At 38.3% G+C, this 26,734-nt stretch overlaps 2 protein-coding genes across 3 annotated transcripts in view; both read right to left on the reverse strand.

Moving 5' to 3' along the window:
• The window catches only part of sfxn5b (sideroflexin 5b), a 341,220-nt gene that overhangs the window by 195,037 nt on the left and 119,449 nt on the right, over positions 1-26,734 (reverse strand). The window lies entirely within an intron of this gene.
• LOC137189717 (solute carrier family 4 member 11-like) lies at positions 65-26,296 on the reverse strand. 2 transcript variants are annotated; one of them, XM_067599762.1, is made up of 20 exons: positions 26,099-26,296; positions 13,768-13,818; positions 12,863-12,958; positions 12,159-12,202; positions 11,540-11,759; positions 11,288-11,369; positions 10,979-11,102; positions 10,412-10,621; positions 9,069-9,153; positions 8,803-8,928; positions 8,514-8,627; positions 7,898-8,030; positions 7,492-7,565; positions 6,477-6,756; positions 4,242-4,348; positions 3,726-3,891; positions 3,397-3,570; positions 2,681-2,876; positions 2,157-2,326; positions 65-939 (listed from the first exon to the last, which is right to left on the reverse strand). In XM_067599762.1, exons 1-20 carry the CDS (start codon positions 26,157-26,159, stop codon positions 873-875), a joined length of 2,580 nt encoding a protein of 859 aa, XP_067455863.1. In that variant the 5' UTR covers positions 26,160-26,296; the 3' UTR covers positions 65-872. The 2 variants fall into 2 exon arrangements, with proteins under 2 accessions (XP_067455863.1, XP_067455864.1); XM_067599763.1 differs by lacking the exon at positions 26,099-26,296 and adding an exon at positions 18,863-19,046.

The following is a 26,734-nucleotide window of genomic DNA, read 5'->3' on the forward strand; positions in this document are numbered from 1 at the left end:
CTGATGTTATGTATTTTGCTTTAGAAGTGGAATAGGTGCAGTATAATGAGAAATATTCAGTCAGTTCCTTTAAAGGGTTTTATTTGTTTTACAACAGTTTGGTTTATTCCCCACATGACCTTTATAATAACATACGTCATCATGTTACGTGTCCCCTTAAAATGAAAATATAATTTTTTCACATCTAAAAGACTGGGACATGTATCTTGAGAAATCTGGCTTCAGTGTGATTGATTAAAACTTTACCGATGTGGGAATACACTCCACTCTGCATGTTTTAACAGGGAGGAATTCCTTTCGGTCAGTTAAATGATTAATGGATTTTCTACGGTGGTAAAATTACTTACACTGAAATTTCCATACCCCAGATCACCTCATCAACGTTACACTTGAAACTCAAGGAGGACACAAACCATGCAGCTCTCTATTAGACAACATGAAACCTAAAATGAATGATTAACATTTTTTAAATATTAGAAAAAATGTCTCTGACATTAACTAGCGCACCTGTCAGTTACGAGCTCAAGACAGATGTATGCATATGTGTGTGTGTGTGTGTGTGTGTGTGTGTGTGTGTGCCAAGAAGCAAAACAGAATAAAATAATTCATGACTATATTGCTGCATACAGTGTAGGAATGTTACATATTAAAATCAGCTACACTGACATGACAGTAAATGAGTTTTCAACAATGAGAAAGCAAGTGAGGGGTGTTAAATGGTCATTCGACCACTTCCGCCACCAGCAGAGTGCTTGCATTGAAATCTTGCAGTCCAAATGCGCTCCATTCAGTCGTTAACAATCAGTGACTTCTGAGTCTTTTTCCCTTTCACAGGAGATAATGAATCTTTTCTGAAGGTTGCTGTTCTTGTTTTACATATGCTGGGCGTCCATGATATCCAGATACTTAGCGTCGATTACTTTAGGGAGCAGACTGGTCCTGCGATAAAACACAGAGAGATAATACATGATGCAGTTAGTGTACTGTTTACCTAAAAACTGTATTTAAAGGTGAATCCCTTTAAAGAACAAACCTTTAAACAATTCGTGAACCACAAATGCAATATACAATATAATATAATGCAATATTGATAATTATGTAGTCACTATGATTTATAATTTGAGTGTAATGCAACACCTTAATAGAAATAACTATTATCATTAGCAAGTTAGTATTTTGGGGGATACAGATTTTTGGAAAAATAATTATCAAAATCAAGGCAGCAGAGTCAAACATATTGTGACTTTTAGTCTTTTGTGGGGGTCAAGCTCCAGAAATGCTGGTTCCTTCACATTAAATTCAATGCAACTTGATATCAAAACATTTTTCTCTTCTTGACTGGTAAACAGCCATGTCTTTCAAATTCCACGGCCCCAGATTAAAAGACTTTCCATTAAAAATATCTAGTCTCCAAGCCTGACCTGAGATAACCCAGATATCAAGTTATTTTTGTTTTTTCTAACTGCAGAAAGCTCTCTCCAGAGCCACAGAAGACTTCATCCAACTGTTTTCATGCAGAGTAGCACTCCGTTTGATTAGTAAACTGATCTTCGTGTGCAAAATCGGTGAACTGCCCCTTTAAAAATATCACAGCTTGGATCTTAACCTAAAGAAGTGTTTGCAGACACTCGAGCACTGTGTTGGTTTCCATGACACCACTCTGCTCCCTGAAAACCTTCTAGTATTCCAGCGCACATTAGGAGACTAGGATTGACACTGTTTTATAAATAGATTACATTAAAACAAGAGGAGCAAACTATGCATTTCGCATGTTGCTTCATCAGATTCGCTCTGTACTTGATTGCTTTTAGGTTTGCCTATAAATAATCAGGTGCTGATTAGCGGCGAATCCAACAGGTTCACATTCGCATCTCATTTTCAAATCCAAATGCACTTCAATTCACTTCAATAATAAAAGTCAATAATAGGCAATAGAAACTATAATTCTACTATACAAATTAAATATAAATATTGCATTTCCATAAGACCCATTTCTGTAAGATATTGAGATACAATAAATGTCAGAGTTCAAAATACAAAGTCAGGTTTACTGTGGTTTACCCTGCACCAGCTGGCACCCAGGAGAGAGCCACTGCTGTGCACAGAGTATCTTCAGTTTTTGGACCATTCTGCCCCATTGGCCTGGGTCATCTTACCTGATAGGGACAAGCAGGATCATCAAGAGGGGGAAGACCATCTTCATGTAGGGCAGAGGATACATCCCAAAGGCGCACAGGATGATCAGCTGGATCATTTGCAGCGCTGTGAAGTAGTGGACCTTCCTCTGAGGCACACGGCGAATGTAGTGGGTGGGAGGATAAGAAGTCTGCACAGAGAGGTGGGAGTACAAAATGGTTAAAAGCTGCTTTAAGTGACATTTTGCTTCATATTTTGCAGAAGATTGACACAATATAGCTGTAATAGAAAAGATTTATATGTGGAAAATGCATCTATTGTACCGGTATAAATTACAAGCCCATTTTTCCTACTGATTTCCCTATTTAGTCAAATTAAATCTGGTTTGTGTTTGAATGCTTTCTCTGCCTACTGAATTACAGTATTAAATAATATCTGGATTCCGAAGTTCAACTCAGTGGCTGCTGCCATGTGAAGTTTATTCAGGCAAACAAACCACTAGCAAACCAATCAAGCCACAGTCTCTTATGTCCTTCGCACTCACCTGTTCCTTCAGCAGCAGGGCCATACGGTCCACCATCTGGTTCCCATCAAGTGAAGTGGCTGCGATGTAGAGGAAGAGGCCGTAGAGGACGGGCTTGGGGATCCACTGCAGAGGGATGGGCAGCATGAACGCAGACAGGCCAATGAGGATGTTGGCCGCCAGTGAGGTCAGACGTGTTTCCTTTACACTGACGATACTGATGGAAACAAAGGCAGAGAAAAGCAGTGTCAGGATCTTAATACACCTTTCTTATCTGACTAGAGAACCTCTTAGTTACCATGGAGCAATTTTTCCCTTTCTTGTTCTTTTTTTTTACAAAACCATCTTAAATCAAAGTCCACTTACTCACTTTTTCTGGAGCTTTTGGCAGTCTCACAGAGTTTACATGGTCTTCTGTCAAGCTCAATTTTTAATCCAACATGGACAAGTAGTCCTCAAGCTGCTCTGAATAATGGAAAGTTTGAAGATCTTCTGCTCTGTTCGTATTCAGTGGACCTCATAGGTTATATTTCAAATATTTTTACAAGTAGTTTTGAAATAAATGCACCAAACTTCGCCTTCACTTAATAGTTTAAATCCTTCATGTCAGTATTTTGCCTCCTATTTTAAAGGATTTAGACAAACTGGTGTTTTCAGACACACTCTGGATGTCTTTTAAAGCTTTGCTAGGTTTTTTTTTTTTTTTTTTTTTTTGTCCCTGTTATAACTTTACTCACGTCGTGTAGAGGTGTCCGTTCTCTACGTGCTGTTCCACTTTGGCCAGCTGACGGGCGTGTAGGGAGGAATGTGGGAAGGCAGCGTGCATCCATGGCAACCCAAGACAGGACATGAGGATGTTGATGAAGCCAGTCAGCATTAAGTCCCAGTGGAATGCTGTGCCTTTTAACAGCCTGGTACGGACGTTCACACAAGTGGTTTTTCAGTGAATAACAGGCAGAAGTACTTTTATTCTTATTCATGAGTTTCTACTGGAAACATCAGAGATGAACATATAGGTAGATTGACAAATTTCTTGGCAATTAAAACACACAAATAAGGGTCTTACTTGTGTTCTGGTACATGTGTAAGCGAAATGACGATGTTCTGGTCTATGAAGATGAGCAATGCGAGGAGAAAACCCAGCCCCACAGCGCTCAGTGTGTTCATTCCTGTCAACTTGTCAAATGCAGGGTATCTGAAGATCGGGCCGTTGTGGACACTGAACATGGGAACTGTCAAGAGCGTAAGATATATAGAAAACATAAAATAGAATATAGACATCTCAAAAAGTTTTTTCACATTTGTATGGTACAAAAAGTTGACATCAAATCTATGATAAAAGAAATAGTTCAATAGTGAACTTTGATGCTGGTAAGCTTTCTTTTATAAGCAACTGTGTCTGTCCTACATTGATCCAGAACCCACACTGGGTTTAAAGCCCACTGGAAGTAAAAAATTTCCTTTTTTTCCCCATACAACAGAGGATTCATGGAGAGTGAAAGGTGCTCTGTGCAAAGGTTGTGGCATCAAGTCTCAAGAGAACTCTTCTATCAGTTCTTTTATTTGAGAGATCTGTACTCACGCTGTATGTCAAGGAAAAGGTAGGAGCCAATGAAGGAGAATATCACCACAGAGATAGGCAAAGCACAGTCTGACACCACCTCTCTGATTTTGTCATTCAGATATGGGCTGTGGGGAAAAGAATCAGTGCATATTTCAACATGGTGTAACTGTGATGTAATACATTATGCAGGTAGTTTTACTACAGTATTTACGGTAGTTACTCTCTTAGTTTGAAAAATAATCCATGTCAAGTGCTGAAAGTTTGCCACTGAGGGGAAAGAACAATGACATCCCAGGAGTCAGACATGGAAATATACAATGTCAGAGTCACATTTATCTACGTCTTGTATTACATTATTATACCTGAAGGGTGCAAATCATTGTACAAAATTTGTAATCTTGTGCCTGACTCCTAAGATGTGAATATTTCCTCTTTTTCAGATCCTTCCAACTTCATACAAGTTACAGTAAGTACATTTATATGCAGCTACTACTGGCAGTGGTGGAAAGTGACTAATTACTCAAGTACTGTACTTAAGTACAATTTTAAGCAGCTTACTGTAGATACTGTACCATTTTATGGTACTTCATATCTAAACTGTATGGTGGAAGAAGTAATCAGATCCGTTATTTAAATAAAAGTAGTAATACCACAATGTAAAATATACTCCATTACATGTAAAAGCCATCATATCAAAACAACAGAACAGGTCTTTTTCCAATGACGGCTTGAGTGTTTTCAACATCCTCTATAGGACAGATGGGGACCAGACCACATAGGTCGAATGTACCTGCACTCCAGAATGACCCATAGGACCATAACATGCCGCCTCAAAAGCCATTACAAATCACTGTTAAAAATTAATGGTGTTTTATGGTGTGACAACACTGTGGTTAAGGTCTGATTAGGTTTAGACACAAAAAGCACTTGGTAAGAGTTCAGGAAACATCATGGTTTGGGTTAAAATGATCTCTTGAAATGTGGTTTCTACTTCCTTAAAGTTCAGACCCTGCAATCATTATAGTTTTTAAAAAAATGTTGTTTTTCTTGTGAGGACGGGATGGCAGCATTTAAATGTTTTAGGAGCTGAGTGGCTATTTTATATTATTGGGTGGTTTAATTTATAACAAAGCACCATATTCTACAAACTCATTATGAGTTTTTAAAATCTCAAAGTAACCAGTAATTATAGTTACGCACAGAATAGTTCCCGTGAGCGGAAAAGCATCCTCACAAGGGAGCATTTCTGAAGAAATGAGGTCCCGCGAGCAAGGGGTAGTGACCAGTGTGAGCTCAACCCTCCATACACACTTGCAACTGCTCAATACTTGCTTGCTCATCAAGTTGACTTTTGAGACTTTGCAGATCCGGGTGGAATAGACAGTCCACTCCTTTGATTGGTCACTTTGAATACTGTCCATGACCTTTGATTGGCTGTTTGGTTTGATCACTGACAGTCGGAGACAAGCATTTGCACTTGTTCTGGAAAATCTGCAGATAAGTCATCTTTGTATTGGTCATCTAGGGCAATACAAAGGCGTAAAAACCCAAACCTTTGTCCCACCTCTTGCATGCCACAGAACCTGCGTGTCACCTGTGCTATGGCAGTGTCTACAGCTGCGTAAAATAATGACACTTTGAAGTGCTCCTCCGCATTCAATAGTCTTTCATCCTCACATAACTCATCAAAATGTCTTTTGATGCACCTTACATGTTTCTGTGGAAATAAAGGAGGAATACCCCATGACTGCAGTTGGCAGTCTCTTTAAGGCTGTGAAACTCCCCTCTGAATGAAGCAAGGATCTCAGATATTTGCTTGCCTGCAAAACATCGATATTCTGTTTTGGAAGATTTTGTGAAACAGTGTTGACCATTTCCCAAATTTTACCCTGCATCACTGTTAAGAGGACAAATTCAAATTTAAAAAAATATGTATTTTTTCATAACAGTTGATGATAACGGGCAGGGCCCTGTTGGACTGTGGGGCACCCCCACCTCACAGGGGCTGCAGGGATATACTCTACAGCCCAGGCTGTCTAACTGTTGTCCTAAATCTCCAGATTGCACCTCCCTCTCTGTAAAATGTCCTAAAGAATGAACTGTTAAATACCTACAAATTACATCAAAAATTTCCAAGAAATTAGTGTAAAATTAATGGACATGTAAAAAAATGTTACCTATATTTTTATATAATTAAATTAATTAATTTAAATTATTCAAATGTCATGAATGTGTTGCAATAAGTGGACGTACCTCCTCTTAATAAGGTAGAGGGCATAGCCCAGCCACAAAGTCCCCAGCATGAGCAGCAGACAGAGGATGGGCCTTTCTCTTGAGCATAACACCAGAGACTCAGGCAGGAAGATTGACGCATATTCGTCTGCGTGTCCCATCACTGGCCCAGTCTCATTATGATGCCCGGGCGTGTTTCCCGTCTGGTTCTTCATCTTCTCAAGAATCTCAGTAATCTCCTGGAGCACCAGCGTGCTGTTTGTGGTAGCCAGTGTGGGCCCGTGGTAGAAGTGCTGAAAAACTAGCAACGGTGGAGGAAAGAAGGAAGAAAAAATGACACTGGGGACAAGAATGAGTATTACCAGAAAAGACCCAACATTAATTCATAAGTTATTCTTTCTCTAGGAAATGACATATTAAACATGCTTGTCAAATCTAGAAAAGATGCCTCTGGCCCATTTTTGGCCCCCAAAAATTATTAAATGGTGAATTGTTTTAACTTTTATGTCCATTTCACACTGCAGTATGAGTGCCTTCATATTCATATTGTGCCACTTTATCAATATAATTCTCTTTTACATTGTCATTCTCAGTATATTTCCAGACAGTACACTGCATCTAAGCACATTCAAGCATTCAGGTATTGCACTGCATTCAGTTTGGTGTAGTTTAGTTGCAGCGTACAACAGCCTGAGGCTCACAGAGGAAGGAAGAAAGCTCTAAAAAATCCACCATATGCTTGTCTTTCTCTTTACTTTCTTGTGATAAACTCTTGTGAAAAAGATATAAACAGAAGTGATGTGAAAGACTACACCATACTAACATGATGATACAACACACGGGGGTTCTAGTTTGATTTCATGCTTGCTTTTCCTCTAAAGACTCTATGATGGATTTGTATATTTGCCAGGTTACATTACTTATAACAAATGGTAGACAGGACGACGTTAGACATACCCCTACAGTGAGGCAAAATTGCTTTGCAGGGGAAGCATTCAAAACATGTTTAATGTAGTCTGACCTTGACTTGACTCACTTTTGACGGTGCCTTTCACTGCATCCCCGACAAATGCAATGGAGATGAACAGTGCAATGACTTCTTCTGTTGAGCTGAGAGATAATGGAAATAAAAAAGCCGTGGTGTGATAATTCATGTTATATCAAAACATGTTTTTTTCATACCAGCAAAGACATAACAGCCCATTCAAGGCGAAATGATGGTGGAAATGGAAAGAGTGTATACTAAACAAAATTGATGATTATGGCTGAAAACAGGAAGTCATAACAGATGTGTCTTTTCTTATCAGTGATCTCACCGCAGTGCATGGCCACACGGTTCAATGTTGAAATAGATTCTGTTAAATATATTGGAAGTATGAGGACTTCTCTCTGCGCTATGTAATAGTAAGAAATGTTGTCTGAAAGAGGAGTTGTGTATTCACCGTTTGAACAGTTTCATCAGCAGGCTGACATTGAATAGGCCTCCGAGGATGAGGAACAAACTGTTCCATAAACCAATGCAGGCATAGAAGGAATCAAAGTCAAGGTCATAGTCATCGCAGATGCCTCTGATCACTATAGAACATACATAAAGGCACAAAGACTCAGTTATATTGAACTATATTATGATTAATAACAATTTCACATCATCTCTCCTTTTGCACTGCTTGGCTTACACTTTCAGTGGTTTACATGCCCAGTGGAATTTTTGAAAAGTATTTAACAAGTAGAAAACATATTGGTTAGTAAATTGTTGTTCTGAATAATGTGGCTAAGGTACATGTCTTTTAAAGTGTTACAATCCTAATTCCTGTTTAATGTAAAAAGTTTTCACTCACAAGCAGTGAGCAGTCACAAGCATTGCATTTGCTGATCCAAAAGGACAGAGGAAGAAAATTGTGAATCTGTTCTTTAATACATACTGTATATATATATATATTTTTTTTTTTTTTCCTTTTTACATTTCATGTGATCCACATATGTATTCGCCTATTAGCAAAACAACAGATATGGCTACCACTCCTTTTTTATAATAAAATATCATCACTCAATACACACCGCTTATGAAGATGGCCAGTGGTGCAGTGGTCAGTGGTATGACAAGTGGTGAGCCAGCAAACAAAGAATAGATCACTCCGCCAATGCTCTGTCCAACAATGGTCTTCTGAACATCTGTCAAAAACAAAAAAAAAACTTTAAAGTGTTTGTGAAAGCTATTTGACATCTGAATCACATTATTCTTGGGTTTATTTTCAACATGCTTTGGTACACTTCCATTGAAGTAATTGTATTGTAGTATAACAGGATGTTCCAGAGAAAAACAATAACAACAGACAGAGGTCCATACCTATCTCTCCTCTGGTGCTTTCGTCGTTCAATGAGCCAAAGGCAATAGCAGGCAGTAGAATAGCGATGTAGAGGAAAATGGCAGTGGTAGTGTACTTCAGCAGACAGCGGTCCTTCCCTGTTATACCTTAAGGGATTATTCAAAGGGTTATTAAAGATATAAAAACTTAACCAACCAAAAAAGTGTAAAAAAGGGAAGAACAAATTGGCTAAATAGATACAGTATGTGCTCACTAAGAAAGCAGCATTATGAGGTAATGTTAATACCATCTGTGAAGTCTGATGGATAGAGAGGAAGTCTGCGACGGAGGTCACTGTAAACCCCTTTACCAGCCTTGAAGAAATCTTTGCACTGTTATGAAAAAGACAGAATACAGTTAGACACACTGTAGTCAGCAGGAGAGAAAGAGTATACAGACTTTATGGAACAATATCTAGTCCCATGCTGTAACTCTAGTGTTATATGGCTAGATGGAGAGCCATATAATGGGACTATTGAATTAACAACTCTTTTTGTCAGTGCAATGAAATTTGCATGTAATGTGCTCTTGAGCAAGGGGCCAATCAGGATGAGCACACACATCCACAAAGTGTCCAGCAACTGTTGGAGCAGCATAGTGATTAAAAGTCTCCAACATTGAGATCATAGAATCAGTGTTATAGCACACGCAGCATTATTGGGTAACATATTGGATCAGGGATGTGCAATTATCATGTGCTTTAAAGGGGACATATCGTGCAAATTTCCTTTATCTTCTACTGGCCCTTTACCCAGCCCCTTAGTTCAGCCTCTTTCTGAAACAGGCCGTTTTAGCTCCTGTCTCTTTAAGGCCCCCCTTCCTGATCAGCCCACTCTCTTCTGATTGGTTAGCAAGATACTAACATAAGTGGTTGCCCACTGTCTTGTTTTTGTATTTTATAATAATAAGTTAATAGCTGGTTTGGAAACAAATCGACATTTAAATGTGTTTTGAACTCAAACAGGACATCAGGTGGAACTAAATCCTGTTGTTAACTTTGGTCTTTTACAACCCAAATACATGCTTTCTCTCGAGGCAGTATTAAGGTGTTCCCTCTTCTCCAAACCCCTGCTGAGCACACACATTTCCTCTTATTTTAAACACTGGACATAATGAAGTACTTTATCATTACATGGAGCTGCACACATTCTGCTGCCAGATCCATGGCAGACTTGGCAGCTTTTTTAGTCTGTTGCCCAGCTGCCTTTCATTCCTCCGGCCGGGCTGATAAAGTGTGGAAACAAGATAATCAGATAATCTGGCTCAACTTCTTCACTTTACTGCACCACATCTTTATATGCCTGGATGGAGCTGGAAAACATGAGGGTGGTCTCCACATGTGGAGAGACCTAAAGGTCTGTAGAGAGTATAAATCTTGGTTTTACGAGTATGCTTTGTTGAATGGGGCTGTTTCTTTTTCAAGTTTATGCTTTTTTAAATTGCCATTATTTTATACATTTTACAAAATACTAAAGCCCAGTTTGTCATGTGGCCACATTGCTATTTTTATGATATTCTGTATTGACTACAGCACAGAACCAATGAGCTGCTGTCAGAACAGTGTATGAACATTTACTCTTTTTCCCACACCTGAAGTGATTTGCCTTTGCGTGGATCTGAGTCCTCCACTTCCTCTACAACCGGCTTCTCACTGATTATGGAGAGCTGCTGTCGCTGGTAGACCAGCTCTTGTTTGAACTCCTCCTCGGTCTTAGCGTCCAGAAGCTTCTGTCTGAAGGAAATATCGGAGAACATCGTGGCAAATGTTCTGCCGAGTTCAATGGCTGTCTTGGTGCTTTTCTGCAAAGGATGATGAGAATGTTAAAGAGAAGTTTAATAGATACAAAAATTAATATTGTGCTACAGTGAGATTGTATGATTGTGTCTGGAATTTAGATATATTGTGCCACTAATTTGCACTTTTAACCTAAGTCTCACTAAGTAGCACACTTAATATCCTTTTTAGCCATGTTAGCGGCATTTTTGCCAAGAGAAACAGTAAGGATGAGAGTAAGGGTGACATTTGAGAAACCTCCTCAGTGGGAATAAACCCTTAAATCCAATACTATGAGGCTTCTTCCTCAGCCAAGTGAGCCACTTGTTCCAAAAAATATATAAATAAGTAATAAAAATCTGTCTGGAAGACCTGGGCCTTACCGTTCTGGGAGGGGCCAGGATGAGGATGACATAACGAGCCTCGCAGCAGTTGACTCCCCAGTTCTGTGGCCTCTCCAGACGGGCAATGCAGACATGACGTCTTTGCAGGACCCTCACATTAGAGCTGAATTGATAGAAAACTAATAAATGAATGTGCCCCTGTGTCCGCATCAATCAAGAGGCATTTTATGGAGATTTCCAGGACTCTGTTAATTAGTTACTGAGCAAAATTCACCTACTGAGCTGGAACCTGAAAGAACTAGTCAAATACAGACGTCTGCACATAAATCTTATTGGAGATGAACTCACAGAATACAAAGCCAAGACTGCTGGTAACGAATGCCAGTGGAAGTAGCAGTCACACCTTGAATGGTCTCTGACAGAAGATGAACTGTGGGAGCAGAAATAACAATAAACACAAACAAATGAACAATTAAGAAAGCTTTCATGTATCTAAAGGTACAGGTTACATGCACTAAATGTACAGTTGATGTACAGGTTACATCAACTAAATCATCTTCTGGTAATGCACTTTCAATTACTCATTTAATTTTTGCTTACCGTTAAAATCCCTCCCTCCTGCATCTGTGAACAGCGAGTTCATGACCTCATCCACGTCATAGCCCCCATGGCCGTCCTCCGCCACATGACTTAACATTCTTCTCAGGACCTCGTCCAGAGTGGCAGCTTTCTCATCCAAGAGGATGCTTGCCTGAGCCAGGAAGCTGTCCAGGTCTCTGTGGGCACGCACTTCATCCTGGAAGTTCATTGGCTTCACATGCTAGTGGGAGACAAAACAGGGAAGTTTGATTGCTGGTAAAGCAAAGTTGCAGTGCAAACAGGTGAAATGTTAGGGATTCACTTTGTGATTTTCTTGCAATGCCAAACAGCAGCACTGAACCCCCACGTTTCCTTCCCTCTTAATGCTGACACCTTGAAATGTATCAGCTCTCAGGTAATTTCAGAACATCAACAATGAGCTGGATAGAAAAGTGGAGGTAAGCTTTGAAACTTACATTAGACGGAACAGTTAAAATAATGGATTGATCTTTTCTGGGCTGCAAATTCATCACTCAAACGAGTTAAAGGAAAAATAAAATGATGTAAAACAGCATGTAAAATGCTGTTTTCTGCTATCATAATTCTGAAAAAGAAGAATGACTGGAAGAGTGGATCTTACTTTTCTTGTTGTATTTAAAAGCCCAAACTCATGGCTGTCAGAATCTGTGAATAAAAGCAACATGTACATTTATAATAAATCATAATAATAAACTTTATTTATATAGCATCCTTCAAAACAGTGTTATAGAGTTCAAAGAGTTACAAAGGAAAAAAACACAATTAAATGAAATCCAGAAATTAAAGGTAGAGAATAAAATACCCAAAATATAGTAAAATAAGATATAACAGTAAAACTAAACAGTTAATAAAACCTTTTTTAAAGTGAAGTTTTAGGAAGTGATTTAAAGGATGTCATTTGCACTGATCTCACAATATCTTTAGATGGACACATTGTAATTGCTCTCACGCTCAGTCTCCAGCACCTTATCCATGCTCTACTGCTCGCTGCACATTCACTTCATATTTCTATAGTATTACTTCTCTCCAGTATTAATAGGTAATAAGGAGCACTAGCTGCCAGTTCACATCCATGAACTCTTTCTCAGTTGTCCCGACTCAGGGAATCAGAGCCGACACACTTGATTTCCTAATTGCAGTGGCAGCAAATTATTCTCAGACAATGAAAGTAATATAATGATCCTTTAAAAAAAACATCAAGTCAAATAGAACTGTATGGCTGCCCATTGTAATGAGCTGATCATTGGTGTTCATTCTTAATATAAATACCATCACACACATAACATTTAACTCATTTAAACACACCTGACACACTGATCTGGATCTGGTTGTTATACACGTGGTCCTTGTGAGTGACAGGTGAATCTTGCCCGTAATCCTCCTGTTCTCCATCCTGCAGCTCTGTGGATAAAACATAGATGATCACAGTCAAGTCTCAGTTCATAGGTGAATAACAGATTTTGTAGCTGTGCTTTGTTAAAATTGAGCAAATCACAAAAAAATAACCAGTAATAAGATGAACCAAACCAAGCCATTATGGTGAGAAAAAACTGTTCTTTGTATCAAGGTTAAGATGCTATGCTAGCCACATTAACAGTGTCTCCAGTAGGCGACAATTTATTTTGCCCTCCCACCACTCCGCCATCTGTTGACAAGCACACAGCGAGAGGGAGAGAGAGACCCATTAAAAAGTCCCCCTTAAACCAGACCTGCAGCAATATAACAATAGCAGCTCCTCGTAAATTCCTTCATTGTTATAGAAGATAAATATGGCATCTAGGTTGCAGGTTTTATGAGGGGAGAAGAAACAGCCTCAGAATTAGAGAATTAACCTTAACCCTTCATGAGCAAAGCTTTGAGCCATGATTATTCCCTTTTACCATCATTGACTCAGAGATCATCTGCCTCGTTATTTACCCATTAATTAACCTCTCAACACACCAGCGAAGGGACTGGCTGTGCTCACCAGCATGTGAAATGGGTCATCAGTGAGCAGTGAGGAGCATTGGCATTAGCATAAATAACTGTTGAAATACATTTCCATGTGAAAAACTGCTGTAATCTTCCCTCGTTCTAGATCCTGAAGGGGAAAACCTGAATAATGTTTCCTGCGTTTGCAAAGCAGATCATATCAAGTATGTGAAAGAGCAGGACCCATGCTGAGCAAAGCAATCATGGTAAATATAATATGCATAACTCCAGCTACTAACCCATCTCTTGGAAAACATATCCATTCTTGGACCTCCCGGCTGATGGAGCCTCTGTGGGGGAGAAAAGACAGACATGATATTTACGTTTTACGATGTTTTTTATTAAGTCTTTTACATTTAGTGTTTGATTATTCCTGTAGTAGTTTGTATTCACTTGCAAAGGGACCCACCAGTACTTCAAGCAGATTATGAAAAGGTTAGTCATGTGAAATAAAAACAGTTATGAGGTTCATATCAGAGTGCAGAAAATTAAAAATTTAAATATCCCCTCCAGACTTATAAAAACACCCTGCTTTGAATAATAATTTGTTTCTACTAAGGTTTTTATACCATAAAAGTTCAATTACCTCGTTCTAATCATTAAAATTACATCTACTCCTTCTCCCTCATTGAAAAATATAGAATCTATGAAAATGCAAATATATTTAATTTCAGAAGTTTAACTGAAGAAGTTCTCAGTGTTAATGCACTCGAAGTTACAAGTTTCCTAATCACACTTGTGTAAGTTGTATACGGGACCATGATTGGATAGTTGTGATGTCACAAATCATGCTCATATTTACATGTGTTAACTAAGATTTAAGGTGAGCACAGAGAAGCTATCCCCTTTCAGTGGATGAATGTGAAAACAGCCTTCTAGTGTCAAACTCTGCACATACATCTTTCTTCACAGTGAAGCTCAAACATCCAACTGAAGTGACAATAAGCAAAACACATTTCTGAGTGGAAATAATATATTTTTTGGCCACTTGGGGGCAGCAAACAAGTTGTGAACACAACACTGACATCACCTAATAAAAATGATACTTCTTTAAATATCAAGCAGACATTGAGCAAAATTAACATTTATTTGGTCTAAGCTTTTGCTGTTTGGTGCTTTTATCTGAGTCGCCTGCTGCTGCTAGAAATGACACTGATGAGAGCAGTGAGATTTAACCAAACCATAAAGACCATAAAACCAAAACAATGAGCAGAAAGACGCTAAAATGCTCTTTCTACAGCTCTGCTGTAGAGCTGAGTGGAATTGCAGAGTTGAGTGATAATTCTTGTCATTATTGTCATTATGAGCAACATCTTTCACATTAGACACAGTCATTTGACCCATTGTTAATATAAGGACATAGATTATTGCAGCTTTGATTTGGAGGGGAGATTGTGTTCTACAATTAAAAACATGTTGAGTATTTTATAGGCTGATTCCAGTATTTTTAACTCAACAGGTTATATATTTAAATTTGACTACTTTCAGGCCACTTACATTAAAAAAAAAAAAAGATTGTCCCATCCCCCACTGCATTTTGCTGTAACAGCATTTAGAACATCAAATGTACAGAAAATATAACTGAACAGTAACTGAATAAATCAAATATGAAACATCTTAAGTTATATCTGGTCAGAATCTTCTGTGGGAAAGACTTGGCTACTATGTGACACCACAACATCTTAAATATTAACACGAGTGAACACTCTGAAATCCCTGCATCGTATACCCGCTGTTCGGTATGTTTTGATGTAGATGTTTGACACAGTTAAACTGACCAGCACATGGTGCTAAAACTGTGTGAAACTGGACTCTGCGTGGACTGACACAGTTTGACCCTGTTGCTTCTTCCCTGTGCAACAGTAGCTCTCATTTTACGACCGACAAAACCAGCTCTCTACCCTGCAGAAATATGTCTGCTTCTACAGCTGCTCTCGCTGCACATGGTGCCTGATTTTGTTGATAAAAATACAATATTTTTACAAAATTGACACAGCTGGTTGGACATTAAAGACCTTTTAAAGTGAGGAGATACATTAGATGATGAAAATGGATACAGAAAGTGACATGTTGAGGAGGACAATAAAAACAACATATGCTGAGAAACTGAGAAAAAGATCCTTTCACTCTCAGTTACAACAAAAATCTGACGCCAGCTGTGTCTGATGTTTGTATAGGCAGTCATGTATCTCTGAGACGCTGCTGCAGCTGTACAGATGAGCTTTTCCTTGCCTGAGGCAGAGTTTGGCTCCAGGGGCTGCCAAGCAAGGCTATATCTCAAAGCAGATTAGACAGAACATTCCCAGGCCTCCTCCACTTCACAGGAGTCTGCACAGACACCAGGGTGCCTCACAGCTCATACAATAAGCTGTTTGTACCACAGCCGGGTGTGTTGGAGGATGATTTTGTCTGCTTGATTGAGACCTTTACAGTTTTGTCTCATAAAGATAAAGGTCAACTTTAGTATAAATACTCTCGACTATATCTTATCAGCAGCATGATCAACAACAGCCACTCACACAACACACAACACACAACACTTTTCTTATCATTTCACAATTGTAAACCAGTATGACGACAAATCACATTTGTGCTTCAAAAATGAAAATTGACAGGACAGTCAGTGTGGCAAATTTCATCTGTTTGTCTTCTCTGCAAGTCACTGTTAAATCAGTACAGACTGCTATAGTAGACAGATTTTACAGCCTTTCTGCAGGCCTGTGGGTTATGATGGTTTCCTGTTACCAAGCGGGCTGACTTCCTCATGCTTACAGAGCAGTCAGGCAGCACTGACAGTGACAGTGAGTGGTGTAAGTCAAGCCTTGAGTTTTTCCACAAGGGGCACTGTGACTATGACATCAAAACCGCTCTTCAAAATAGTCTGCTTTCTGATCCCCTGACCCCGCTTGAACTATTGCAGAAGAGGCTTTGGTAAAACTTTCTTTACCTTCAGTTTCATTTTAACAAAATAGTTTTTTCTGGTGTTTTCTTGATGAACATGGTAAACATTATACCTGCTAAATATCAGCATGTTAGCATTGTCATTGTGAGCCTGTTGGCATGCTGACTAGGGCTGCAACTAACTCAGCTGGAACCTGGGAATTTGGGCATTTTTTTCCTTAAGGACTGGCTCAAAATGTAATCAATTATCAAAATAGTTGACAATTTATTTTCTGTTGATCAACTAATCAATTAATTGACTTTGACAATTGTTGCAGCTCTAATGCTGAGGTTAGTTTTTTTGCTCAAAGAACTGCTGCACCTAATGAAAGCCTCATAGTGCATCCTAGTGTGTCATGTTTCCATGGTCTTTGCATGTCTGAACCACCAGTTCATCAATGGATTTCTTTCTGAATTTTTAAATCTAAAATTGGTATCTTACAGCTCTTTCATTCTAAGATACTGAAACAGTGCTCTGTTCATGTCTGTTATTTCATGTCTGTAACTGCACTTTCTCATTTGATAAACAAGGCTGACTTAAAGCCTATAAGGCATTTTTTATTAATCGCTGCCACCCTGCTATCTGTGGACAGGGGATGTCCTTGAGCATTAGGAAACAGAAGAATCCTTGTTGGGTCTCTGGAAACAAGTACAAGCAGCTACAAAAGTTGAGAACTATCTTGTGCTGAACTGTGCAAGGTCAAACCATCAAGGCAGAATGGACATGATGTTCAGAAATTTAAGTGAGCATGGCAGCTTTTCTTTTAAATATGAAGGCACTTCAGATGTGCTTCAGTGGTAAAATATTTATTTAGTACTATGTTATCAAATATATATATATAACACTCTTATACATGCTGTTTAAGGTCAATCACCCTTTAGAAGACTGAATTTTAAACGGTTGTACTATGCACAGTGTGTACACTTTAAGTCACAATGTACACATTCATACATCGAAATAAAGCAAATAACAGGAAGAAGGAACTACAGCTCATTCCACTTCAACACCTCAAAGGTTGACGATAAAGACTACCTGATGTTTGTTTATCCAGTGCAGTGGATATGGTCGCTGGACCAACAGTAATCACATGCACACAATTTATACTTTACTTGCCACAGCACACATTTGAGGGAGTGTTTTCACATATAGACATCAGAGAATTTAATGTGACATATGGCACTAATTTTCTGGGAGACTGAAGTGTTTCAAAGACCAAATTGTTGTTTTTGGTGAATAAAATACAACTTGTAAGAGTGAAACCTATAATTATACAGTGACAATGAATGGGGATACTGTATTTGATTTAGATGGTTGATCGACTTCAACCACAGAATGCCTTAAACAAGAGTGGAAAACCCTGAAATTTGCCAGATTACAATATGAGACATTTTTCTGCTAGATAATCTTCTTAATCCTTGACCCGAGAAAATTCAAGCAGGACTTTTTAACCCATTAGTGGCACTGAACAGAAAATACAAATTATTTTCATCATTACTCAATCTGCCACTTATTTTCTGGGTCCATAGGATGTTGGAAAATTGTGAAACATGCCTAACAGTTTCCTAATGCCCAACGTTAACGTCTTCAAAAACAGGAACATGTTCAGTTAACTGTTGCATAAGTGAATGAAAAGCAAATTCCCACAACTGAGAAGCTGGAACCAATGAATGTTTGGCACTTTTGTCAGAAAAGGTGACTTGATTGATTAATTATCATAATAGCTGTCAATGAATTTTATGTTGATTAATTGTTTCAGCTCTAGATTTAGAGTTAGACTTGTTATTACTGCAGTTTGCAGGTGATAAAAGATGGTAGATGATAAAAGAAATGTCATGTAGCAACACACACTAGTAACATAAAGTTACTTATAATAACGTTTAGACATTCCCACTTGATACAACAATGAAAAAGTTTGATCAAATAAGTATTTTAGAAAAAAATAATGTATTTTTGGGAACTTTTCCCTCCACAAGACAGTTAAAACATATGCGGCAGATCTGTTACTAAAATCTCCCGTGGCACACAACTACCTTTTACTGTCATATTGTAAATATTGACCCAGATCATTTGCTTTTGACTCGCTGGCTCTCTTGGCAATACAGGTATCTTGCTCATACTCAGAGGCTTTAATGACAAGAATATGAAGACATTAACAATAAAAAAAGCACCCAAAGGAGCAGTCAAACAAAAGAAAACAAAGGGGTGCCGTGAAATTACTGTTGCTCTTACGATGAATGCCTGCAAGGTACGCTGTGAACACTTTTAAAAAACTATTTTAGAAATCCCAACAGCACACACACTCACACATACTGTTCTCCACGTGTTTGGCATAAGGTGGCTCAGGTTGCACCATGAGAGACCTCCTCACCCCATTCAACCCCTGTAAAACTTACCAGCTGGCACAAAATGGAGGACCTTTTTGGCTTCCATGTTCTCCATGTTTTCAGGTGAGACGTTTTCCAAAGGTCAACCCATCATTCTCTTTGCCCTACTCCCTAACACCCTGTACTCACTGGTGGTCCCTTCTCAATATCTCTCCCACACACACACACACACATACACATACACACTCATGCTGGGGTGAAATCACCTCCTCCAGCAGCACGTGGGTTTAGGGGAGGAAGAGGGAGGGGCAGGAAGAGAAGGCATGAAGGGTGAGAGGGATGTCTGTTTCTGCTGGGTCCTTGTGCCTATGAACGGAAATATGAATAAGGAAGTACATACAGTAGGATTTGGTGTTTTTGGTATTACAGCTGTCTCTAATTCTCCTGATTTTATTTTATACATCAATATTTAAAAAAAAATGCAGTTAAGTCTGAAAAGTTTTGCACAAATCTTCACTTTACTGCTTTTGTATTTTAAGTTTTATCCTCAAACATCATTTGAAACATAATAACCTACATTTATCATTCCGTTCAATTACAAAGCAAATGTCTTGTTTAAGGCACAATAAGTAACTTGTAACTTTCATGCACATAAAATTAGCAGGATGCTAATATTCATCTCTGCTGTGCTCAAATGTTTCGTTTTGGTTTTTTTTCTTGTGGTCTTTTCCTTTTTCATGTTTGTCACTTTATATTTTGGACCTTGATACTTAGATGAGGTTGGGGATCTTGGAAGGCTTGGTTAGATATAAATATGTGTCAGTTTTGTGTTTTGTCTGTAAGTGTTCTGGGTGGGAAGCAGATTACTTTTCAGGGTGAAAAATGAGAGCGAAAAGGGGACAAAATGTGTTTAATTGCATGTTATGTATTCAACTTACTTTATATAAAAATGTATTGGAAAAAAGAGAAACTTTTCAAGGATGGAATCTGACTTTAACAATAACTTTAATACTAAACCCACTGAGATGAGAGTTTTGTGTGTCAGTGATGCAGTTTTTAGCTTTAAATCTTTTACTTAAAATCTCTAGGTATTAACATTTAGATAAAATCTCGAGATTAGTTTAATCTAATTAGTTTTGATCGCATAAATTACTGTTTGTAAAACTTCTGTGTTCAGGGTTGCCAACTCTCACGCTTCTGGCGCGTGACACACGCCTTCACCTTCAGTCTCACGCTCTCACGCTGCCCAAACAGTTCACACGCCAAAACACTGTAACAACAACAGAGATGAACAGTCCGAGTCTTTTTAGTATAAAGTGATGGTTAAATTAAGCGATTTTTTCATTTATACACAGGGCTGTAGTGGAGACTAAACGCCGTTTAGCCACCTCTCAAATTTTGAAACAGCGTTAACGCAGACATAACTTTACAGCTGTTAAAGGCTCAGACTTTCCTATCGTAGTTTCTGTTGTACCTTCTAGGAGCGCTCGTTTTGTTTTCCGATTGAACATTGTATCCTTACATGAGACACGGAGACAGCTGTTACTGTTAACAAGGGGTGACCAACAATCCACCGCCCATTTCTGCTACGCTGGTGTTAAAAACAAACATACCATCCGCGCTGAAGCCAGCAGGCAGACTGGAGCCGCTTTCATGAGACAGACTAATGAATCAGAGTTCAGAGGATCTTATATGACACTAACTGTCATGTCCAGCATCAAATAATAATCTGTCAGACAAAAGACAACAAAGTAAGTAGCTAGAAAAACTCTTCAGCAAAATGGAGCTAAAGTTTTTTCAAATTGACATTAGTGTTTTAATCGTCCAATTGATCCATCTGTTGCTGCTTTGCTCCACTTTACAGTAATGTTAATGTAACGTTAGCTTGGTAGTTTGGATAGTTTGACTGCTGGTGCATCCCCGCTGTGTGTTTTGTCCACAGTTTCTGCAATTAACAGCATACAAGTAAAAGTTCTGCTTCATGCTCACATATTTTTAAAGGAAGGCTTTTTGTATTTTCAGAGCGATTGAAGGAATCAGGAGAGAGGAGACAGATGTGAGGACGAATTGCAGGGTGTAATAGTGTTGAAAGGAAAACAAGGAGAAAGTAAAGAACTGAGTCAAGATTGAAAGAAAAAGTTTAAGGAGGAAAGAGAAACACATAGAAGCAGCCCAGGTGTCAGCTGACAGAGAGTCATGAACACATTCAAAACAGGGAAAACTGGAAATTATACCTGTATCTAGATTAATTACTGTTCTGGTAAATATTTTTAAAGGCAAAATCTGTTATCCAAATGTAAAGACATCCCACTAACAAAAGTCAAAGAACAAGACTGAAACCTGCTATAAAATGACATTTCATTTGGGCTGAATGAAATGATTGGACAGGATTATTACAGGCCTGCAACGGTCACACATACTGGATTTTCATTTGATTCATTAATGGCTGTTGAGATGTACAGAGAATTTCAACAAATATAACATAAATGCTTCTAAAAGCCTATTTTTAATTCAGATTGTATTGGCTGCATTACGTATTGTATGTTGTGGGATAACAAATTAGTAGACAGATTTACTTCATGGTTAGTGCGGCTGTCCGTCCTGCCAGTGCAGCACCCATGAAAAAAATAGTTAAATCTTAAATCCTAGACCTAAGCTCCCACTCTCACCACAACATGTAAACTGCATACTGTTTTAAACCCTGATGGTCAACTGAGTCCAAATATGTGCGCGTGATTAAACGTGTGTGCGCGTGCATGTATGCCCATGGCGTCAAAATCTCACTCCAGCCAGGTAACCAAAGTTGGCAACCCTGCTATATTTTGCTTTCAGCCCATTCATCTCAGTTCCAGAAAGACACTAAAGTAGGACATTTTCAGATTGTATCCAGATAGTGGCATTATAACAACACAAATGAGGCCAAAAAAATCTATTATATTTCTTTACCCTTGCCAATGTGCTCTATGATGTAGCATCCAAACACTTAAAACAGCTCCATTACGAGTATTAGCACTAAACTGTGGAGTTCTTTGTAAAGAAACAAACAAAAAATATATGTTTACAGTCACTCTTTCTCACCAAATTGCTAACTATGTATCCTTGAGGCCTAATAAACATGTTTATAACATGTCCTTCCTCATAAAACATTTGCAGAGCCAATTTTTAGAAGAATTTAAAATCTACATCATTTAGCAAGCTAGCAGTCTTCTTCCTTGCTGTTATTGGCACATCGCTAATTTTCTTGGCATTTTACTGCCACCAACTGTTAATCGGTGGAATAGCAAGGAACCATTTGCAGGCCTGTATTGCATGTCATGTGAATGAGTGATTAAGTTAGAGATTTCTATACGGCTTCTTCTATAATGTCTTCAAAAAAATATTGCAAAAGAAGCATTCAGAGCAGGTTGAAGCCCTGCCTTTTGTCTTGCAAGGAGCATTTTTTCATACATTCACCTCATGTTTTTGAACATCATAACAGTATATAAATGACAGAAAATCACAAAAATCATGATATGTCCCCTTTAACAAAACAACAATCACTATCAAAACCGTCACTCCATAGCACTACAAGTGATCAACATCTCCACAGGGTACCTTTAACAATAAATATCACTTCAGTCCTTTACAAGATATACACTGAGCAGGTCACTCCTTCACTCCACCACACTTATATGCATTTATTTCAGTAATTAATCTTTCCCTATGATATCATGTTTAAGTATTGCACCTCATAACTCAAGCCATATTAACATACCATGTGAGGATCCTGCAACACTCTACTTTTCTCTACTCTACTCAGATTTTGTCAAGAAAAGACCAATAGTCGAGTAGCAGAGGACAGATTCCGTAACAGGCACAAACAAACCTGGAAAAAAGTAGTAAAAACAGCCTATTTCAAGGCTGAAAATTGCCATACTGCCCCCAGCAATTAGACTATCAACTCGCTGACAAACCTGCTTCACAGGAACATTTGAAAAGATAAAATATTGCTGCAGTGATGATCATGGCTTTTAGATATGGAGGGTAATGTTAATGAAAATATGCTATTTATATAATGATTTTTTTTCAGGACATTGTAGTCTTGTGTCATTCATAATCTAATGGTACTTAGTTGTCAATTAGGTGAGACAAAAACGGCAGGTATCAGTAAAGTGAATGTGAATGAGGCATTTCTAGAAATAACTCATGTATTTGTTGGTTATGTTGTTCAACTTCTTAGTCTAGTAGCGACATGTGTAGTACAAACAGTCATTAAAGTTCTTATAAGAGTTGGTTTGACTGGATAAAGCTTAACTGATGGAGGCAATGTGACATGACTATCACTTGTTTACACAGACTGTGATGTTTTTGATTGAGTTTGACTCCAGAGGAATGCTCAGTTTAGCCTGAAGGAAAAAATACACTTATTTCTTTTGACTAGAGTGAATGTAGGAGGAATTACAATGATGCGTTTTTATCTGGCAATTTAGGAGACAAATTTCATTGCCTGACTGGAATATTAATACGAACGGCAAAACAGAGGAAAGAAATTACCTCTGCAAGAGTGAGTGACTTTTTGCAGGGAAATAATGTTGCATCCAAAACAAATAGTCTTGTATAAACTGGTGACTCTCTCTCCCCTGAATTCGCCCTGAATTCCTAATTGCATGATGTAATTACTCACATTATACCTTCTTGTTATTTTTCTAGAAGTTACAAGCCTTGTAAAACTTTACAGGCTCTTTTTAACTGATATCAAAGGCAGTTATAGGACACACCTTGGTGCTCAATGAATTTTTATTCCATACAGAGCAGCTTGAGTTTGATGGGTGGGTGGATGCAAACAAAACAAACCAAGTCTCCAGATAGGAAAAGTTCTTGCATGTTGATTACATGGGTAAGAGAACTGGGACAACAGTGAATCACTACTTGGCCCCAGGCAAAAACAAGGATTAAGGTGGAAGTGCAGGCTTGACTGTTCTCTTGTCTGCCATGAGATGGCAGCGCAGTCTGTTGTTCAAAAGCAGCATGACATCAGCCAGAACCTGACTCTGCTGAGGACTGAGTAATAAGAAACTCTGTTTCTTATGTTGTGTACTTTACTTTAAAGGCCACTCACTTTCTCAGCTGGATAGAAGTGGTTTCCTCTTGGTGAAAGAGGCCAATTAAATGCTTGACAGTGAAACTGAGCATAATTCCCTCACGCTGCAGCAAGCCTGTCTAACCTGGTTTGTCAAAACAAGTTGTGCTTTTCTCTTCTATTTTTATGTCCCTGGATAATTGCAAAGCCTTTAAAGTGGATGGGGACAGAACCTACAATCATGGAAATGGTTGTTCATTTCAAATGTCTCTCATGTGAAACGGAGCTGTAGGAAAACTGAGGTCATGTCCTCAGTATTTTGAGGCTGTGAAAGATTTTGCAACCACAAACTAATTTTCAATTTTGGTGGAATTTGACTGTGGAAATGTTTTTAATTATTTTTAGTTTTGAAATGTATGCCTCAGCCCAAGTATGTAACCATGTGTTTTTTGTTTGTTTATGTGGTTGATAAATAATGATCACATGTTCACAGATGTCATTTTTGATGAATAGGAAAATGAAATTCTTAAAATGCATGGCCAAATAATATAAATGTAAACCTACTGGTTAATAGTTCTTCTAACAGAAGCCAGGTTTTAAAAAATGTTTTTAAAAAGCTACATGTGGGTCTCAAAACCTCAATATTTCTAAAATTCTAGCTGACGATCATCTGAAATTACTATATACTTCAACTGTACTTTTATATTTTATCTAGTATTTTCTTCATCCTTTTTTAATTACAAATAAAATATTGCAACATTAAGACATGAAAGAACAACTCTGCACACTGAAGGAGGGGATACTAAGTTTAAATTAGTGTCACAAACTGATCAGCTCTGAGCTCACTGATCTAATTCACCACTCTTACCTTCTATCACTCTGTTGTCCACATTATCCTCAAATAATCAAATCTCAACTCCCTGTCCCACTCATGCACAAAAATATGTAACATGGACTTTTATCTTCAGTACTGGTCAAACAGTGACCACAGCATCACTAACAAAGGAGCCGAGGAAGCAATGAAATGCTGCATTAATAAACTAAATGTTCTGCGGTCAAAGAGTTCATTGCAAGGACACACTAAGTTTGGCTTATTCACTACTGTGAAACATTAATCAAACTCAAAGAGCGCCTGAGGGGCCTAACTGGGAATAACACACACACACTCACACGAGCACACCTGAGGGCATTATCAGAGAAAAACACAAAACACAAGCACCATGTCTGCATTGTTGGTTATAAAAGCAACAGACATAATGCCTCTAGATGACGTTCAATTAAAATGTGCAGAAAGGCCTATGATCAACAGTAGTAGTAACAGGCTCACTAGTTCATACTTCAGTGTTGGATGACATATAAGAGCTACTGAATGAATTTGCTGACAATATTTGACTGACAGAGCTATAAATGTACAACAGGGTGCAAAGCTAACAGTGATCCTGTTTTGTTTTTTTTTGTTTTATTTTTTGCGGTCAAACATTAAATACAGGCACATGTGCAGACAGGCTGGGCAGTGTGATTATTACTCCTATTGAGGAAACAGGAGAAATTTTCTAAGAAACTTTAATGACTCCTAGAAAACACTGGACATTGCTTTACTGACTCCTTAGACTGTTTATGTCCAGTTAAGTCTAAATGAATGACTGAATTTGTCGAGACTCACATGGATTTTACAATAGAATTATTGTATGAACTTAAATCATTTAAAGTCTATCTGACATGGCACACTTTTAAAAACATTTGTCTGACATAAAAGTGACAAAAAACACTCACACAATCTACTACATAGTACTGATGCAACAATTAGACTATGGTCCCAGTATAAGTGCTTCTCTGTGCTGATTAAGTTGATGGCTGAATGTATAAATTCACACTGATCTGCTGCCCATCACAATCATATTGTGGCCTCTGTCCAAGAAGGCCATCACATCTACAACCTACAGCTTTAATTGTATATCCTTTAAACAATCATAATGAAAATGCATGAAAATAAATGCACATTCCAGATAACAGTTACAATTATCACACCTTGTTAAAATACTATTTTTCAAGATTGATAGATTTTGTCATGAATTAGTACACAATGACAAGGTAATACATCAAAGTTATTCCAGAATTTTATCTAAGTGAAAATTGATCAAACTTTTCCTGACATTGTTTATCCCTCTCATCTGGTGCACCAACCAAGCCTAAATCCGAAGGATTTGTCAAATAATATTTAGATTCAAGTCTCTCTTCATTCTTACCTTCAGTAAAGTGATTAATTGTGACTCCTGACATCTCTTCGGCTTCCTTTTTAGTCTTCATCAAGTGGTGTTTCTTGCAGTGCAACCAAAAAAACTTTGGATTTTGGATATGGTAATAAAAAGAGAAACTCTGTAGAGAGCTGAGAGGGGATAATGTGGGTCCTGTATGTGAGTTGCAGCATGAGTGATCTTGCAGGCAAACCCACAGGTAGATGGGACCGGGTCGCTACCAATGAATAACACCTTAATGTCCTCTCTGCCAATCACAGTGAAGCTGATTTATGTGCAAAAGGTAATAAGGAAGGTGAGCTTTAGGGAAAGCAGAGACAAAGAGATGGGGGAGGAAGCTTTGAGGAAACTGCTTTTAACCCCTGTTGGGACTCTTTGATATTTTAATGTAACTGTCCTGTAACATGTTTACCACGTGACTGTTATGCTAAACCATGAATGCAACCATAGTATAGTCTCCCAAAGTGTTTACCTGTAAGATTCATTGCAGTATTCATGTTATTCAAATGGCTCAATCCAATCTTAAAACAGACTCAACGGCACCTATTAAATCCCTGGCGACTGATCTTCTGACCTGCACTTTTAAACACTTTTTGCAATGCAGGTAAGACAAGTTGTACACATACA

This window comes from Thunnus thynnus, chromosome 9 (genome assembly GCF_963924715.1).
Source record: "Thunnus thynnus chromosome 9, fThuThy2.1, whole genome shotgun sequence".
Classification (NCBI taxonomy): domain Eukaryota; kingdom Metazoa; phylum Chordata; class Actinopteri; order Scombriformes; family Scombridae; genus Thunnus; species Thunnus thynnus.

Bases quoted from the DNA above. Each gene is read 5' to 3' on its own strand.
- LOC137189717 (XM_067599762.1), bottom strand. From the start codon at position 26,159: ATGAAGACTAAAAAGGAAGCCGAAGAGATGTCAGGAGTCACAATTAAT. The intron at 12,203-12,862 runs GTGTGTTTAAAT...TTTTATTCACAG, and splicing joins GATCCAGATCAGTGTGTCAG to ATTCTGACAGCCATGAGTTT. The intron at 2,327-2,680 runs GTGAGTGCGAAG...CTCTCTGTGCAG, and splicing joins CCCTGCTGCTGAAGGAACAG to ACTTCTTATCCTCCCACCCA.